This window comes from Nipponia nippon, unplaced genomic scaffold (genome assembly GCF_047370975.1).
Source record: "Nipponia nippon isolate SJK-2023a ecotype South Korea unplaced genomic scaffold, ASM4737097v1 scaffold_8, whole genome shotgun sequence".
NCBI classification, from domain to species: domain Eukaryota; kingdom Metazoa; phylum Chordata; class Aves; order Pelecaniformes; family Threskiornithidae; genus Nipponia; species Nipponia nippon.
In genome coordinates, this window is record NW_028262402.1 from 19,283,232 (window position 1) to 19,303,268 (window position 20,037).

General features: G+C 42.2%; 1 protein-coding gene across 11 annotated transcripts in view; it reads right to left on the reverse strand.

The window, feature by feature from the left end:
* The window catches only part of RGMB (repulsive guidance molecule BMP co-receptor b), a 35,022-nt gene that overhangs the window by 9,892 nt on the left and 5,093 nt on the right, over positions 1 to 20,037 (reverse strand). For 3 of the 11 annotated variants that reach the window (XM_087741817.1, XM_087741819.1, XM_087741818.1), the window contains exons 3-5: positions 7,212 to 7,876; positions 1,562 to 1,900; positions 1,355 to 1,426 (exon numbers count right to left, since the gene is read on the reverse strand). In XM_087741817.1, the coding sequence (XP_087597943.1) occupies positions 1,849 to 1,900; positions 7,212 to 7,876 (717 nt within the window). In that variant the 3' untranslated portion in view covers positions 1,355 to 1,426; positions 1,562 to 1,848. Of the gene's footprint in view, positions 1 to 1,354; positions 1,427 to 1,561; positions 1,901 to 2,338; positions 7,877 to 20,037 lie in introns of all 11 variants that reach the window. The other 8 variants (XM_087741813.1, XM_087741812.1, XM_087741811.1 and 5 more) reach the window with 5 other exon arrangements.

The window sequence follows — 20,037 nt, forward strand, 5'->3', positions numbered from 1 at the left end:
GAAATTATTTTTCACCAATTATTCTTATTATACAGGAATATCTGTATCTGATTTCCCAATGGGACTATTTATTGATCTCTTTAGCATACATAAAGGCCATCTCATTTACTAAAAGAGGTGAGATGTGTGATTTTTTTATATGACATTAAAAAAAAAATATTCTGAAATGATGGCATTCCAAAGAATCACAAACACTACTTGTACAAGCCAGAGTTTAATTATCAGAGCCTTTTAACAAGATTTATAATTGCTAAAGTATTGTAAATGAAATGAAAAAAAAAACCACCTTTATTTTTTCAGAAAGTCTATTCTGGTGTCACCTGTCTTTCATAGCTTAGTATCAACTTACTTATTTTACAGAGAATTAGTTCATCGTGTTTTAAGCAAGCTAGGGAGAGATGACTGGCAGCACCTGAAGAACCAAGGAGTAGATGAAGGCAGGTCATGCCAAACCACTGGCACTGCATCAAGGTCAGGAGAAAGGAATTACAGATGGCACCACAGACAGTGATGTACATTACTTTTCAACTTGTCCTAGCCACCAGGAGGGTTTGCCACTGTTAGGCTATCTCTACAGAAAGACAGGTTTAGACAGAGAGTTATTCCTCTGCCATGAGATGCTACCCCACCTACAGAAAGTGGGAGTGATGGGCTTCAATCCCAACACAGTCTTTGAAGGGAGATCTCATATGCTTCCAAGCAGATTGGTATGAAAAAAATCGAGCATTCGTTCTGAGAAAGGACAGATGCTGGATCAGGCCTCTGGGGTTCTTATAAAAGGGGGGCCAAGTTAAAGGATTTAATCAGATATAGCTAGGTACTGAGCTATTTGTGTTACAGGCATCTGCAATGATTTCAGGGGTGAGCTAGCTTTTAAAATCACTTAAACCATATATTGGACCTACTGTTCAAGCAGTGCTAAGAAAAATAGTATGCAGACATTTGGGTTGCACTGCTATCTAGTTAGACTTTGTGAGAGTGAGATACCTTGGAACAAGTAAGACTGTCAGAATCCACAGCAAGGGTTTGTAGCTTTCAGCTATCCAGTAGGAAATACTGGGGTAAAATTCTTATAGGAGTTAACTTGACAACTCCAGCTCAGAGGTAGTGCTCTCCTCCACCAGAGTTCCCAGCTAAGGAGGCAGCTTGCACTTTCATTTATCACTGCCAAATAAAAGCTGGTAAGCCCAGTAGGATGATTATTACTGTCACCGGAAAACGAAGGAAACCTTTGTTTAAACATCTCTTTTAACTAATTTAGACTGGGGATTCCAACAAACACAGATCTCTTACTTTCTAGTCAAATATATTAATAATTTGGCTGCAGGGTATTTAAGGGTTTTGGCAATCTCACCTGTTGAAACTGTTCTGCTTTCTGTAAAACACTTGTATGGTAATGGCAGCAAGGGACACACCAAAGGACAACCTAAAAGATAAAACACGCTAATTAGAAAACACAGCCCTTGCTCCTACGCAGACTTACATTATATACTTTGTGTCATTCATTGGAAAATGTCAACAGTCTGGGATTAAAGGCCAAAATTAAGATTAGAAGCCTTACCCACTATGACCCCACTCAACCTCTTCTTTCCTCTTTGTCCCCTGACTCCTGCTTCTTTTTCCCTTTTTTTTTTTCTTCCACATAGAGCTGCTCTGGAGACGAGAAGGGGCTAGTACAGAAAGGATGGAGTGGCCTTGTTGCCTTCTTCATATATGCTTTCAAGAGAAATTGAAGGTTTCAGAGTACAGGCCAGGCCAAGAACATCAGGTGTGAGCCCTTCAAAGGACAAGGTGTATCCATCAGTCAGGCCTGGGAGACAGATGTGGTGCTGTGCAGGAGATGCTGGGTCAACTGGCTTCTCTGTAGCAAACATAGGTAGTCCCTGAAGAGGAACCTAGGCTGGAATTTAAAATGTACCCATCAGGGCTGAACTAATTTCATCTGACTTCAGCTATTTAAAAATTAGCTGCCTGGGTTTCCCCTCTACTGAAGGATATCAGTAGGCACTTCCAGAAGACAATTCCACCCAACCTACAATATTGCCATTTACTCCACTGACTACAGAGGTCTACATGTTTAGCTTACTGAATTCAGGTGAAATAACTTTCAAGCGTAAAGTATGCCTCCAATCTCTTTCAAGGCACCTAAGACCTTGTTTGGATAAAGCTATCACTTTATAACAACAAAGAATGGTATTTATTTGATAATAGCTCCCAGCTGTTACGGCACTGGCACTCTTGCAAGATGTGAAAAATTGAGGCAGAGGAGGAATTTTAACTTGCTTCTCCCAAACTCCAGCAGAATGCTTACCACCACTACACTATAAACAACTCTTACCATCATCTGCCAAACACAAGTGAGCAGGTCAGGTACCTGACAAAAAAGTCCTTCAAGTAAATCAGGCAGATGAACAACATGCGAATCTGGCTCGGGTGCACATACAACCCTCAAGACTGCATTCTTCTTCCCTGCACAGCAGCAAAAATACACCTTCCTTGAGGGATGTTACTGGATTAAGATGAGAGAGGTAGAGATCCTAAAGAAACGTCTGGGTTCAAGCTGAGAAGGCTTTACTGTGTATCTCAGTTTTGGATTTAAACACTTCACACACCAACTAGACATACAAAATCTTTTGCAGACCCAGCCCTCAGCACATAGTAGAGTCAATGACACGTACATGTTCTGTGTATATATGGATTATTCTTCTACTGTTATGGTGTAGAAAAAAATAGAAATTAAGCTTTAAAACTGCAGTAATCACGGAAATAATTCCTATAAATAAAAATTATTTGCACTCCACATACGACACATTAAGTCCTTTTTATATCTAGTTGTCAGTTTTGATACATACCCCTGCATGTATCCAAAGTCTGCAATCAATCTTACTGTTCACAGTTGATTTACTAATCAGCAGCATTTAATTTCAGTGAAGTGTAATTTACAAACAGTCAGACTAAAAGAATTCTGAATCAGATCAGATGCAATTGTTTTACATCAGCATCACTATAAATTTACCTGCATACTTGTACTTGATCTGTGGCTACGCTGCTCTCCAAAACAAGTGAATTAATAAGAATGATAAAATCTAATGAACAACATTGACCCACACAATCCTTGTTTGTTTTGAATATAGATGGAGAGAACGAGCAGCACAACACAGAGAACACTTATCTTATAAATGACAAGAAAGAATACCTTCAAAAAAAAAAAAGGAACTCATTACTAGTCATGTCTAGGCATTGTATAGATAGCAGTCTTTAATAGCTGGAATAGGGAAAGACAGAAAGGAATACAGTTTTTATCAGTCAAGACACAGATGGGAATTAAAATAACCCAAAGCATGAAAATTTCAGTGTAAAATGCCACAGCTGTACTTACATGAAGAAGATGAATGCAAGATTTGAAACTGTGCTATGAGTCTGCCAAAAGAGGCACAAGTCACTTGGGCTTTTTTTCTAAACATGTCCACTAATGAAACCCTCATTAGGCAGTGCAAAGCTTGCACCATTGCCTGCTTCACTTCAGGGTGTATATAAGTAAATAGCCTCTTGCACATCCTCAAAACCCATAAAACAAATGCACAGTATCCATAATGCTAAGGTAACAGAATGTAAATAGCTGGTGATCTGTTTTCTGGCAGTACAGCAGCAGTTTGAAAGGAAATGCACTACTGAAGGGCCCTAACTTGACCACAAGAACAAAAGCCAGGTTGTTCTCAGACCCTGCATTCTCTCGGGTTGTGTTCCACTTAACAGGTGCTCTATGCAGATTATTCTTCCAGCCAGGTTTTCCAGGAAGAGAGAAAAAAGAATTTTTAGTTTGACAGTCAGTTGAGCATACGATTTCCTTTTATAATACCATTGTTCAGGAGCCGTATGTACATACAAAATGAAGGATTAAGCACTCGATTCCCTGCTCAGTTCTGTGACACGCTTCCTAGGGAAGTTGTCAGACTCCGTAACTACAGAGAACTATCTTCAGCTGCTGTTAAGAGCTCTGTTAGCATAGGATTAGGAAATACTCTGGTTAGAAATGCTCTAGAAAATACTTAGAATAACCTTTTGAATAAACTACTAATATCCAAGGCATCAGCCAACTTCTTTAAGACAGAGGCCAACATCAGATAGCATCAGTAATAGCTTACTAGTTGCTGCATTAAAGTACTGATGATCATGCTATATTGCCTTCTGCAGAGCTTGTGGTAGTAGATCAACATCTTTGAAAGTAATCTCTTAAAAGATGTAATAGCCACCTTCCGTATACACTAAACATATACATATTTAAAGCTCCCTTTGCTTTCTACAGTCATTTCCACAAAGCATTTCAATGATGTATCTACCGCGAAGATTGTTCTCCACACACCTCAAATTCTAGCTGTAACACAAGCTTAGCAAAACAACACTCAAAGTTGTGTTTATTAGGTCTATCTTTCCTCGTATGTATCTGACATAACTTGTTTTGAGTTTTGGCACTTTCAATTTACCTTCACGCTGTGTGATTAGCCCTGCAGCTGAAAAATTAACAGCTCTCATGTATCATCTTGTTATACGAACTTCTGTAATCTTATGGACGCTTCTATATAATTTATTCTTTCAATGCCTCAATCTCTTCTTCAGTTTTTCAGCAAGTAATTTTCTCTTTCAGAGTTCTTCTGATTTGAGAGTTCTCTAGTAACTTTAAAAGAGGATTTTCATAATGCCTTTCAAGATGGACGCAGCAATATCAGATCACTGTGTTAAAGCTCTTCTAAATATCTCCACAAACACTGCAAAGGAACTGTACAAGTGGGATGCTGAGGGGATGGTTCCTGCTGTTGGTTTCCCATACACTGTCTCTTCAATAAATTGGCCTGGTTTGCAGCTGCTGGTCATAAATTTCACTACACAGCTTACTTAGCAGAGGAGAAACAAGCATCTGCAAGGAAGTATAACGATTGTACTCAGCACATTCCTATCCAACAAGTGATGGGTAGGAAACAAATCGGGGCTGTGTTTATAGATTGCCTGCCCAGTATGTGGCCCACATGCCCAATTTCTCTGCACCCCACCAGGGGTCACTAGCACCACATTACAGAGGTTCCTCAGCAGGGCAGGCAACTTTATTCTTCTATCATAATAATTTAAAGTATTTACACACTGCACAGCCACCCTTTTACACAGACATATACTTACTGGTATATTCATGAACTACATCTAAAAGGTTTTGCAAAGGCTGACACATTGTGGGGTTTCCAAGCATGAAAAAAAAATATCTGTAGCCTTCTGAAAGACAGCCATTTGGAGGGCCTGTGAAAAAAAGTGTTCCCTCTAAGCTTACGTTCTCCCCAGAGACCATTCACTAGCTGCAAACTATCCACATGTTTGGCATTAACTAAAGCTCTCTTGGCAATGGCAGACTTCAAGAATGAACACGTGCAAATAACATTTTCTCAAGAAGTCCGACAGCAGGAACAAGAAAATTGAAAACTCCTTAGGGGAACTACTACATTTCTGAAATATTATTTATCTGACAGGCTCACAACTCAATGCTAGTATACATATATATAGCACATGTATGTATATACATACAGGATCCAGGGACAGAGGAAATTAACTAGTATACGGTGTCTGCCCAGTAAGTGTATGCACCACTGCAAGCAACACTAGGTTCATCCATCAGCTTTCAGCCATGAGAACTTTAAATTCAGAGCACTGATGAGGAAGTTCAGCTACACAGAACAGGGAGAAGCCTGAGACAATCAGGTGAAACTGCAGGAGCCACACTATCAGACATATCATAAATTCACAAGTCCAACTCACCTGAAACAGCACCATCAGACAGCACAGACAGAACAAATTGCCAATAGTCCAGTCAAAAATAAATTTTTACGTTCAGCCTTAACTCAGTTCTGACTACTTTCATCTCAAGTGTTCCCAGAATAACACCTGTATGCAGTTTCCCACTCATACAGGGAATTACTTAGTTTCTTTGCGAAGACTGCTGCTGTCCTTACCATTCAACAGTCCCTAAACTAGCCAGAAGAGTCTTCATAAAAACTAGGAGCTTTCATTCCATGAATAAATTCCACCTCCCTCCACCAAGGCAAACACTAGCTCAAGTCTGCTTAACAAAGGCAAGTCCTATTTGCATCTTATTCAGATAGTACATCAGTCCAGTCTCATATGAACAGTTTTAAGAGTGAAATAAGCCCATCTCGGAGCTGGGTTTATTGTAGCATGTATTAAAGCTTCCACTTCGTGTGGCAGATTAAGGCACTGAGTAAAACCAGCCTTCAGGCCACCAAATCATTCTTCTCCTAGCTGCTCAGTAAAGTAGTCAGAGCCTGCGGCCTCATTCCCCTCCTCCTTGTGAACGTGTAGAGAGAATTAACACATAAGCAATGGACAGAATTCAGGCTTGTGATTTCTCCAGTCCATCCTGGAGAATGACTTAACCCTCCAGGTTAGAGGCAGCCGCAATAGTTACCTTATATGCGTACACAACTAGACCATTAATATCTTTTAAAATTATCTTCCCACTGGCTCTATAAAGCTACATAAGTCTCACTCTAACACATTACCTTTTCTTCTTTTAAAACTCATGCCATGAAACTAGGACATGTCAGAATTACAAAGAAGGTTCTGTAATTCATGTTATCCAAGATGGTCATCTGAGCTAATAGGAAGAACTTCACTCTCTCCCTCCAAAGAAGGGATGGCCATTTGTTTGAGGGACAGAATACAATTCCATTCTTGATGATTTTAACTAGTGCACCCAGGAAATCACCAATGTCACTACAGGACAAGAGACATGCTGCCTCTAGAGTAAGAGAAATGATAAAAAAACCCACAAATTAATCCAGTTAAAAAAAATTGTTAAACCAAGTAGTACTTAGAGGGAGCACTGAGTATTGTATGCACATGTTTATATGTATAATACAGTTACTCAGATACACACATAAATATTTAATATATAAAAAATAAAGTGCTTTCTATCAGGTCCCCATGCAGGGACATTATAAAACATTTCACCAACCGCAAAACAAATTGATACAAAGAACACTACATCCAACATACATGAAAACAGTTAACACAATATGTACAATCTGGTGGGTGTCCCAAGACAAAACATCCCTTCATATACATGGTATATACATATATGCTCATCTTTACTCAATATATTATGACAATATATATTTCAAAACTTTGTTATAGACAAAAAAAAAACCTACAAAAACACAATAAGGAACAAGCACACAAGTCCAAGACTGACAAAGAACTTGCTACCCTTGCCCACACCACCACCTCCACTGCTGGGAAAGATATGCCAGTGCTCTTTTCTGGGGTGCAGTGCTTCCACATCCTGCAAGGCACTGTGAGCAGCAGCCGTGAAGTTAGCATCACCAGTGGTAAGTAGGTCAAATACACATGAGTAAAAATAGATGTCTTTCACCAGCATCTTCTCATGGCATTTGGTGGTGGCAGTTTCCAGTGTGTACACTGACTGGGGATGAGCAGCACCACCCTGAGGGAGCAACTGCCCCATCACAGGCAATGGTAAGTGGCCACTATCATCAATACGTTCACTTGAAGGGCAACCGTTCACACACAGCTGCAGATCCTGGCTGTCCTCGTAGGCCATGACCAACTCCTGAGGCATGCGAATGGCCAAGGTTAAGTAGTGCCCAAGCTGGCGTATATACACTGTGGTTCCAATGTACTTGGCATGCATTTCGACGTATTTGCCACTGACTTTCTCCACAATTCGCAAGCTCTTGGTGTTCCCATCACCTCCACTTGTTGTACCATCAACAAAAGCTGCAGGCAAGTCATCAGTCACTGCTTGATATACTTTCTGATCTGTACAGTCTTGGTATGACTTAAAGATAATAGTTATCTGGGGGGGGCAGGGGGGAGAGGAAAAAAAAAAAGCAAAGTTAGTAGAGAATAAAAAAATCATCATTTCAATCCCTTTTCTATTTTGCAGCTGAACATATGTGGGACTGCCCATTAGCTCAGAGCTTGATAGTTGTCCCCAACTCATGCCTAAAGGAAAACAGTCTGTACACATGCTTACAGCAATATTTTACCAGATGGCAATGGTTAAATTTATTCTTAGGTTGGCCTGGAAGCAAGACTATTAGCATGTGGCAACAGCCACAGGGTTAGGAAAGGAAAAGGCTTTATATTTAATTAAGCATCACAACTCCCTCCTGCCTGATGTTTTCTTAACACTTTGGAATGCATCCCGCAGTCACAGAGAACCGTAAGTGCCAAGTAACTCCCACAATGCTAGCCACTATGGCAAAACCAGAATGAGACTGTGAAATCATGGAAAGGTACAAAAGAATTCAGCTTCCCCCACTCACAATATTCTCATCACTCCTTTTACAGTGACTGTATGACCTTTGTCAGAGTACTGTACACTTGTTGCTACGATTAGCTGTGTGAGACTACTTTAAAAGCACTGATGTATTTAGTGCTTTATCAGCCATCAACACAACAGGCAGTGAGATGCAAGATGCATGACCAGGAAGAACAAATAGTCAAATAATTGCTTAGGGCTCCTGGATATGTTAGTCCTAGGAACTGGGAAGATTTGACACTACCAGTCCACTGCTGCTAGAAAATGTGCCCATGGAGAAACAAAGCAAGACTGAAAGACACTCAAAGACATGCCTTTGAAGAGTGACTTCCAACACAGAAACCAGGAGCACAAAGCAATTACTCATTCTTTTAAGGTTATGACTGGCCTTTTAAACATTTACACTTATTTGAATAAGCCACAACAGACAGAGCAGGTCCTCCAGTCTTACTTGAAGGAAATAAATAGGTTACTTGACAGACCAAGTTCGGAGTGCCTAGTGGCTTTTCCTAAAATAAAAGTATAATGAGGAATCACATACAAATATTAAAAACAGATACGCTACTTCCTGTACAGTTTCAGAGGGGAGTGACTTCTTGAAAAGGTCAAAGGAAATTCTGCATCAGGAATAGGTATCTTAATCATTATTTTCATCATTGACTGATGACATCAAAGTTACTTACAGCCTACAAGTTAGGCAGTCTGCTACAAGATTCAGAGTACTCCAAAATTATATTAGAAGGCATTTTCAACATAACTTTTTCCTTAAAATCTACTCTATAGCAACCTCAGTTAACCAGCACACTTCCACACAACACCTTGTTTCCTGCCCCTCTGCTTTGAAGTAAGAGCTAGAGGTTAAATAAACAGCTGATTACAGACAATCCAAATAAAACCTCTCCTGTCATTAGCCTCACTTCTCCATACCAGTTTTTTAAGACAAAGGTCTTCCCTTCTCTCTCCTCCCACTGCAAGTATGGAGTATGCAGGCATACACTACACAATATTACATTAGTTTTCAATGTCTGGTTTGTCCCAGTTGGTTGATGCTCTGTCACTCTTTCTGTCTGTATCACACACAGAGACAATACTTGCTATTTTGATTTCATATGTTCCTACTGGTGCTGTCTGACTGGAATTTTCCAGTGTTTTTTCTTTGCATTAATCAGTTATGCAGCTAGCTTGAGACCATCTGTAGTCAAGCAATTTGGTAAACTGATGTCTGTGGGCCACAGCTAAATTTGAACGTCTATGCCCAAAATCCAGAAAATGCACAAGTGCCCTTGTTGCTGTAAAGGTCACTCTATGCTTAGTGAAGTAAGCTCAGCAACCCAGAGAAGAGAAACCTGAGATCTGTCAAGTGATTAGTATTTCTGCATATAATCCAGAGCCTCATGCAGTAAATCAGGTCTTCCATTTTATGTAACACAGTTTCAGTGAACAGACTTCTATCTCAGCCTGCTCAGACAAAGAAGCATTCCTACTTCCTCGAAGCATTCCTATTTCCTCAAACATATCTGCAAGGAAAGAGTGATTTACATTTCAACAGAAGTAAAGGTCTAAGTCTGCTCAGCACCTGAATGAGTCTGCAGTCAAAAAGTTAATGGTTTTAATGAGACACAGAACTGGCTACTTGATAAAACGGTTAAGCAAGGCAACTGGCAAAATTTATCACAAAGCAGCCACCAAATTATTCTCTCCAAAGCTCCCTCCTCTGCAAGAATGAAATGCACACCACTTCAGAGACAGAGAGGGAGAACAGAAGCCTTCACCCTAAGGCAAGATTAGCAATAACACTGCGTGCTGAATGAGGGCTGAACAATTATTAAGTGAATGAATGCCTCCACATACCTTGCAAGGTTGCTCCAAACAGAGAATCAACAGAGACTATCCAAGACTTTCCAAGGACATATTCATATTTAAACACCGCGGCTCAAGACATTAGGTTCGGATATTGTGTTTTCTGTTGTGAGACATCCATCTAATCCATAGGCCAGATTAGTAAAACCAGAGTTCTGTGAGGTCCTTCCCTTATCATCCACTCCTACCTCAATCTCACACTCTGGTACTGAGGGATACTCAAGAGCTTGTTGCAAAGGGAGATGAAGCAGATTTCACTGCAAAGCTTTCTCTGTTTAAGTTCTTAAGGTAACAGAAAGCATTAAACAGTCAAAAAGCTTATTTCAAACAAATTTAACATGTTATATGTGTACCTGTGCCTATAGTACTTTCTGCACTCTAGCTGCATTGTAAAAATGCCCCCATAAAGCTGCTCATGCATCACGGACTAGAAACTAGCTGCTCTTTCTAAACCTAGGACAGAAAACTCCAAATGCCAGAATCTTCAGATGATGAAAGTTCTTTTGAAAGTATTGGTATCTGAGCCTTGCTTTCTGGGCACATACAGAGCTCTTAACCTACTGCAGTGAGGAACCCTAAAAGATGAAAATAAGGTTGTTCCAGAGACTTATCTGAAGTTAGAATATACAAAGATCAGCTATACTACGAGTACTAAAGACAAAAAAAAACCCACCCCGCACATTCAATCTGCACTTGAAATATCTCATTTTGGACTTCATCACCTCACTACTACTGATGCCAATAACATCATCCTCAACGACTGCACTGATCACAATCAATCATTAAATCCCACTGTATATGCAAAGCTGTTCAAGGATGGTGTTACTGAGATGCCAAAGAGAACTTTCTAGAAGACCTTCATGTATCTGTAGAAGGTACCTGGCTTGTGTGCCTTAAACAAAAGCAACACTTAGAACTCTGAGTTCTCATACTAGTCTTCACCAGTGCCATAATGCAATTACAATGCTATAAGTCTGACTATGTGTTGCTCTTTTACTATGCATTTCATAGAATCATAGAATCATTTAGGTTGGAAAAGACCCTTATGAACATTGAGTCCAACTGTTAACCTAACACTACTAAGTCCACCACTAAACCACGTCCCTAAGCACCGTGACATCTACACATCTTTTAAATACCTCCAGGGATGGTGATTCAACTTCTCTTAGCAGTCTGTTCCAATGCTTGACTATTCTTTCAGTGAAGAAATTTTTCCTAATATCCAATCTAAACCTCCCCTGGCACAACTTGAGGCTGTTTGCTCTTGTCCTATCACTTGCTACTTGGGAAAAAGAGACCAACACTCACCTTGCTACAACCTCCTTCCAGGTAGTTGTAAAGAGGAATGAGGTCTCCCCTCAGTCTCCTTTTCTCCAGGCTAAACAACCCCAGTTCCCTCAGCCGCTCACCTCATTGGACTTGTTCTCTAGACCCTTCACCAGCTTCGCTGCTGTTCTTGGACACACTACAGCACCTCAATGTCTTTCTTGCAGTGAGGGGATCAAAACTGAAAACAGTATTCAGAGGTGCAGTCTCACCAGTGCCGAATACAGGGAGACAATCACTTCCCTAGTCATGCTGGCCACACTATTTCTGATGCAGGCCAGGATGGTATTGGCCTTCTTGAACACCTGGGCACATTGCCAGCTCATATTCTGCCGGCTGTTGACCAACACCCTCAAGTCCTTTTCCACTAGGCAGCTTTCCAGCCACTTCTCCCAAGCCCTGTAGTGTTGCATGGGGTTGTTATGACCCAAGTGCAGGACCCGGCACTTATCATAGACTCATAGAATCATTAAGGTTGGAAAAGACCCTTAAGATCATCGAGTCCAACCGTCAACCTATCACTGCCAAGTCCATCACTATACCATGTCCTCGAGCACCATGTCTATCCGTCCTTTAAATACCTCCAGGGATGGAGACTCAACCACTTCCCTGGGTAGCCTGTTCCAATGCTTGACCACCCTCTCGGTGAAGAAGCTTTTCCTAATATCCAACCTAAACTTCCCCTGGTGCAGCTTGAGGCCCTTTCCTCTCGTCCTATCACTTGTTACTAGGGAGAAGAGACCAACCCCCACCTCGCTACAACCTCCTTGCAGGTAGTTGTAGAAAGCAATAAGGTCTCCCCTCAGCCTCCTCTTCTCCAGACTAAACAACCCAAGTTCACTCAGCTGCTCCTCATAAGACTTGTGCTCTAGACCCTTCACCAACTTCGCTTCCCTTCTCTGGACACGCTCCAGCACCTCGATGTCCTTCTTGTAGTGAGGGGCACAAAACTGAACACAGTACTCGAGGTGCAGCCTCACCAATGCCAAGTACAGGGGCACTATCACCTCCCTGGTCCTGCTGGCCACACCATTCCTGATACAAGCCAGGATGCCATTGGCTCTCTTGGCCACCTGAGCACACTCCTGGCTCATGTTCAGGCGGCTGTCAACCAACACCCCCAGGTCCTTTTCCGCCAGGCAGCTCTCCAGCCACTCCTCCCCCAGCCTGTAGCGTTGCATGGGGTCGTTGTGACCCAAGCGCAGGACCCGGCACTTCGCCTCATTGAATCTCATACAGTTGGCCCTGGCCCAACGATCCAGCCTGTCCAGGTCCCTCTGTAGGGCCTTCCTATCCTCCAGCAGATCAACACTCCCACCCAACTTGGTGTCATCTGCAAACTTACTGAGGGTGCACTCAATCCCCTCATCCAGATCATCAATGAAGATGTTGAACAGGACCGGCCCCAACACTGAGCCCTGGGGAACACCACTTGTGACCAGCTGCCAACTGAATTTAACTCCATTCACCACAACTCTTTAGGCCCAGCCATCCAGCCAGTTTTTTACCCAGCAAACAGTACGCTCATCCAAGCCATGAGCGGCCAGTTTCTCCAGGACAATGCTGTGGGAAACAGTGTCAAAGGCTTTACTGAAGTCCAGGTAGACAACATCCACAGCCTTTCCCTCATCCACTAAGCAGGTCACCTTGTCACAGAAGGAGATCAGGTTAGTCAAGCAGGACCCGTCTTCCATAAACCCATGCTGACTGGGCCTGATCACTATATTGTCCTGTATGTGCCACGTGATGGCACTCAAGATGATCTGCTCCATAACCTCCCCCAGGACCAAGGGCAGACTGCCAGGCCTGTAATTCACTGGATCCTCCTTCCAACCCTTCTTGTAGATGGGTGTCACATTTGCTAACCTCCAGTCAACTGGGACCTCCCCAGTTAGTCAGGACTGCTGATAGATGATTAAAAGTGGCTTGGCGAACACTTCCACCAGCTCCCTCAGGACCCTTGGGTGGATCCCATCCAGCCTCATAGGCTTGTGTGTGTCTAAGTGGTGGAGCAGGTCACTGACCATTTCCCCTTGGATTACAGGGGCTTCATTCTGCTCCCTGTCCCTGTCTTCCAGCTCAGGGGACTGGGTACAACAAAAAACAACTGATCTTGTTATTAAAGACTGAGGCAAAGGCGGCCTTAAGTACCTCAGCCTTTTCCTCAGCTTTTGTCACGATGTTTCCCCTCACATCCAATAAAGGATGGAGATTCTCCTTCACCCTCCTTTTGCTGCTAATGTATTTATAGAAACATCTTTTATTGCCTTTTACTGCAGTAGCCAGATTAACTTCTAGTCGGGGTTTGGGCCTTCTAATTTTCTCCCTGCATAACCTCACTACATCTTTCTAGTCAGTCTTCCTGAGTTGCCTGCCCCTTCTTCCAAAGGTCATAAATCCTCCTTTTTTTTCCTGAGCTCCAACCAAAGCTCTCTGTTCAGCCAGGGCAGTCTTCTCCCCATCTAGCTCGTCTTTTGGTACATGGGGATGGCCTGCTCATGTGCCTTTAAGATTTCCTTCCTGAAGAATGTCCAGCCTTCCTGGACTCCTTTGCCCTTCAGGACTGCCTCCCAAGGGATGCTGTCAACCAGGCCCCCAAACAGGCCAAAGTCTGCCCTCTGGAAGTCCAAGGTTGCAGTTCTGCTAACCACATTCCTTACTTCTCCAAGAATCAAAAACTATCATTTCATGATCACTATGCCCAAGATGGCCTCCAACCATCACATCACCCACCAATCCTTCTCTGTTTGCAAACAACAGGTCCAAGTGGGGCACCTTCCCTAGTTGGCTCACTCACCAGCTGTGTCAGGAAGGCCTCTTCCACACAATCCAGGAACCTCCTAGACTGCTTCCTCTCCGCTGTATTGTATTTCCAGCAGACATCTGCTAAGTTGAAGTCCCCCATGAGAACAAGAGCTAGCAATTATGAGACTTCTCCCAGCTGCTTATAGAGTATTTCATCTGCCTCTTCTCATCATCTCTCTCATCCTGGCTGGGTGGTCTATAACAGACTCCTACCACAATATCCACCTTATTGGCCTTTTCCGTGATTCCTCCCCTTAAACAGTCATCCTTTTCATCACCATCATCAAGCTCTAGACAGTCAGAACACTCCCTAAAATACAGGACTACCCCACCACCTCTCCTTCCTTGGCTGTCCCTTCTGAAGAGTTTATACCCATCCATTGCAGCACTCCAGTTGTGCGAGTCATCCTGCGATGTTTCCGTGATGGCAACTATATAATAGTTTTCCAGCTGCACAATGGCTTCCAACTGCTCCTGTTTGTTGCCCATGCTGCATGCATTGGCATAGATACGCTTCAGCTGGGCTATTGATCCTGTCACCTTCTTTTGGGGAGAAGCCCTAATTTCTCTTCTCAGGTGCTTCCATGGTTTCTAACACATCAATAACCCTTGTGTCTTTGCTGCCTCATGGATCTCCATCTTTTACCCCTATTGAGATGGCTGAGGAGCTGCAGGCATTAATATAGAGACATTTCAAATGCACACCAGTGAACTCAGCACATCGTGGAGCAGACTGAAGTACCTTGCTAGCACACTATCCCTCAAATACTGGCATGCTGCCTCATGGCTTCTCACTAATGAGCCTGGTTTTACCCCTTTCGCCCTTCAAATCTAGTTTAGAGCTCTTTCAACGAGTCCTGCTAACTCTTGTACAAAGATCCTTTTCCACCTTTGAGACAGGTGTACTCCATCTGTCACCAGCAGGCCTGGTGTTGTGTGGACTGACCCATGATCAAAAAACCTAAAATTCTGCCAGTGATACCAGTCACGGAGCCAGATATTGATCAGCTGGGTCTTCCTGTTTCTTCCAACATCATTCCCTGCAACTGGAAGGACAGAGGAAAAAACTACTTCTGCTCCTGATCCCTTAACCCGTTGTCCCAAGACCCTGAATTCTTGTTTGATCACCCTCGGAATTCTTATTGCAACTTCGTTTCTGCCTACATGATAAAGCAATAATGGATAATAACCCAAGGGCCATACCAGGGTAGGAAGATTTCTCTTCACATCTTTAACCTGGTGTAGCACTCCCACAACAAGACACAAATCCAACTCCTGTATTTAGAAATACTAGAGGGGGCAACTTCTCAGAAGCAAGAACTGCTGGGAGTGTTACAAAACTAAGTACAGTAATCCCTCTTCAGCCTGCTGTAGTTCAGCCTCCTTCTGTGGTAGAGAAGAACCACAAGACATTTTACCATGACATGTTCCTATTTCATGGGAAAAAATGGGAAGGGAAAGCGTGTGGATTCCATGCACAACGGAGAAATAAAGAGGACATCAACCTGAAAACAAGACAGTTCAGCACTGGATGATTTCCAAAAGGAAAGCCAAGATCAATCAGGAAAGCATTTCTTGAATGTGGTTAAGCAAGAAGGCCACTGTTCATAGATCACTCTAGAAATCAATCTACTATTGATTAATTTCAAAACTATCCAGAACTTGACCATAGTTAAGCATCCTTAATCAACGTGAACAGTAGCGAAAACATTCCAACTCCTTTTCTCAGGTGGACAACACAAGAAGAAGGGTTCTCCCCCCGTCCCCACAGTGGGACTATAAAGCTTATATGGCAACAAACAGGAAAGTAAAGCCTGTTTAAGGGCACAACATTAACATTTAACTCCCACCACCATGTCTGAGAAAAAACTACCACTTTTAATTTATTTTCTGACCTACAGCCCCCCCCAGAGGCTACAAAGACATTCAGATAGATGCTGCTGAGTATGTCTGCATCTCTCCTTTCCTTTCCACCCCTCAGTGGCAGGCATTGAAGGCAATGAAATACCTGTAACTGCTGTCCAGCAGCCCAACAAATGTCACAGAAAACAGTTTAATGCCTGACAAACTGCCATACCTTGCCCTACAAAACCACCTCTAATAAGCCAGGGTGTCCTGAACACCAGGAAACAGCACTATTTATCGTTACACCAGTGAAGCTCAGTAAGTTTGCAGATGACACCACGCTGGGCAGAAGTGCTGATGTGCTTGAGGGTAGAAAGGCTCTACAGAAGGTTCTGGACAGGCTGGATCGACAGGCCGAGGCCAACTGTATGCGATTCAACAAGGCTAAGTGCCAGGTCCTGCACTTGCGTCACAACAACCCCATGCAACACTACAGGCCTTGGGAAGAGTGGCTGGTGAGCTGCCTTGCAGAAAAGGACCTGGGGGTATTGTTCGAGAGCTAGCTGAATATGAACCAGCAGTGTGCCCAGGCAGCCAAGGCAGCCAATAGCATCCTGGCTTGTATCAGAAATAGTGTGACCAGTAGAACCAGGGAAGCGATTGTCCCCTTGTATTTGGCACTGGTGAGGCTCTACCTCAAATACAGTGTTCAGCTTTGGGCCCCTCACTACAAGAAAGACATTGAGGTGCTGGAGCATGTCCAAAGAACAGTAACAAAGCTGATGAAGGGCCTAAAGAACAAGTCTTATCAGAAGCAGCTGAGGGAACTGGGGTTGTTTAGTCTGGAGAAGAGGAGGCTCAGGGGAGACCTCATCCCTCTTTACAACTACCTGGAAGGAGGCTGCAGCGAGGTGGGGGGGGTTGGTCTCTTTTCCCAAGTAGCAAGTGATAGGACAAGAGGAAACGGCCTCAAGCTGCACCAGGGGAGGTTTAGATTGGATATTAGGAAAAATTTCTTCACTGAAAGGGTTATCAAGCATTGGAACACACTGCCCAGGGAAGTGGTTGAATCACCATCCCTGGAGGTATTTAAAAGACGTGTAGATGTGACACTTAGGGACATGGTTTAGTGGACTTGGCAGTGTTAGGTTAACGGTTGCACTCAATGATATTAAAGGTCTTTTCCAACCTAAAGGATTCTATCAGTCTGTGATTCTACCATGTCCTCCAACAAAACTGTTGTATGTACTACTTCTGAGAAATAAAGCCAAATTAATTTTTACCTTAGGCAGGATGTCCGTAAAGACAAAAAACCTAATCACACATGATCAGTTATCTGATGCACCTACTTAGAACAACTGAATGATAACTGGAATACAAATGTTTTAATATTACTTAAAGGAGACTAAGTACACTGCTTTCAGTCTGCAACAATTTCCTGCAAAAACAGAAACCATGCTGCAAAGAGATATTTAAATGTTTTGCCTCTGGGAAAAAGAACACTTACACCCAATGTTACCCTACCTTGCTAATACCACCAGTTCCCCGATTCAAAGCTTTATGCCCAATAAATCCACTACAGTAAAAGCTCTGTGTTTTTTCCCCTCTGTCCTCCCATTCACTCTCTCACCCTTCAGCTATCCACTAAAAAACACCTGGGTAGGAAAAACTCCATTTCCAATCACTGCAAAGAAGGAGGAAAGTTTTCCATAGACAAGCCCAAGCATCTCTGCCTCATTTGCTCTTCAGGGACAACTGCACTAGTGATATCCAGAACATCTGTCACAGCAGTGAAAACCAATAAAGACTTTGTACCCCTCCAAATAAAGCACACAATAAATAAATTAAAAAACCCCTTCTATTTAATGCATTCTACAATACCTTTCCTACCTGCCCCTTGTAATAGCCATTTATCCCCAGGAAATCCCAAGACAGCTCCCAAGACAGGGGAGCTTTTTATCTATAGCTGGAGAAATCAGACAAAGATGCCAGTGACCTACCCAAAACTCATACAGGAAGTCTGTCAGAAAGAAAAAGAAAGGAGAGATTGAAATCAGTTTCCCAGCTACTTGGTGATTCTCCATCTGAAAGGCCCTAGGATCCTATGCCAAGGGGCATAAGTACATCAGACAAGCTCATAAAAACTGGATTTTCAAGTTTCAGCTAGACCACAGAACATACAATAGCTTTGCTTACTGTGAAGAAACAGATGTTGTTACTACACGCATCACAAACATGCAAAACACCTACAAACAAATTACCAAGAGCATTTTGTGAATAAATACAGAACTCCCACAAGAGGACGTACACTTCCAGTTAAGGAATTAAAGGAAGACTTTTCCTGCTTTTAATACTTTCCTGCCAGATGCGCAGTAGGAGGGGCAGGGAAATATACTTGTCTTCTTCACATTCTTTTTTAAATCTCCTCCTGGCATTCTGTCCTTTATGAACTTACTGGATAGCCCTCAGACTGTTGAGCTTACTCAAGTCACATAGGTTCTGGAGAGAGAAGACAACTTACTTTACACATAATGCTCCCTTCATTGCTCACTCCTTTAAAGCTTGGTACACCAGAAAGCTATGATAAATTTGAAGGTAATAACTACCTACAAGGCCAAGTGATGGTATGCCCCTTTCAAAAGCACACTGCATTATGGGGTAAAGGTTAAATATTCTGTTCCTACAGCTTCTTAAATTACTTCCCCTAAAAAAATGCATTCAGGAGAAATTAAGTTTTCTACTCTTTTTGTCTTTGCTTTCATTAGGTCTGTTTTACAGTGGATTAAGTAGGCTAGTTAGCAATTTAGTATTTGCTTTGGCTCCTGCACTATTTAATTTCAGCATAAACCTTAATTATTATTTCCTATTAAACATGTATCTCAAATATCTGCAGTGAAAAAGCAGCAAGACTAACAATGGATAACATTCTGGAAACTTTTCTTATGAAGAAGGTAGAAGACCTATTTGCATGCTCTCAGCCAGGGAAAAAACACTACATAGATAAAAGTCACTGAATTTCTCTTCATAGCTCTTTAAAGGTGCCTTAAATTCAGCTGTGGCCAAAATTAGGAAAGTACACCCAGCAGCAGATAGTCCACCACCACAACCAAAATGGAATACTTGCAGAGAAAAATGTTAGAGCAATGAAACTAGCAGTGGCAGCATAGTTTAGCAAGCCTTTTCAGTATCTTTTATAGCAGCCTGCTCCATAAAGAAAGAAAGAAGTCAAGAGGATGCATTAGAGGTATTAGAACTTATCTTGCTAAGTTACTTGCACATTCAAACAACCTTCATTTCCTACAAACAGGTGTGCTGATAAGTTTGATTACCTGCCAAAGAAAGAAAAAACTCAAGGACTGTACATGTAACAGGTATTCGCATTGGAGACATTTCTAATATCCTAAACCATACATCTTACGTTCTTTAATTGCTTCTGCACACTTAGCTGTATTTGTGCAACAGCAGGGATGTTAAACCACTATGATAAAAGAGAAAAATGTATTACCACTCTTTCCAGAACAACAAGACAAAAAACACAAAAACATTGATAAATAAAGACAGAAGGTATGTCCTTTAAAACATGTCCTTTCTCTGACTACAAACAGACATTTATCTCCCAAAGTTCTCCTCTTGGTTGTCTGTTTGAGAAGACATATTCCAGCACATACTACCATAGTCAGTCATTTTCAGAATGTGGCTAAAGGGTAAGATAAGATCACTTATCTACTACCATCACACCCTAGCCACCCACACAATTTGTACACAAGAATACTCTCAACTTCTTCCTCCAGTACAACCAGGAACAAGGAAACAAAGAACATTCTACAAGACTTTAGCAAAACTGATGATAAAAGCTT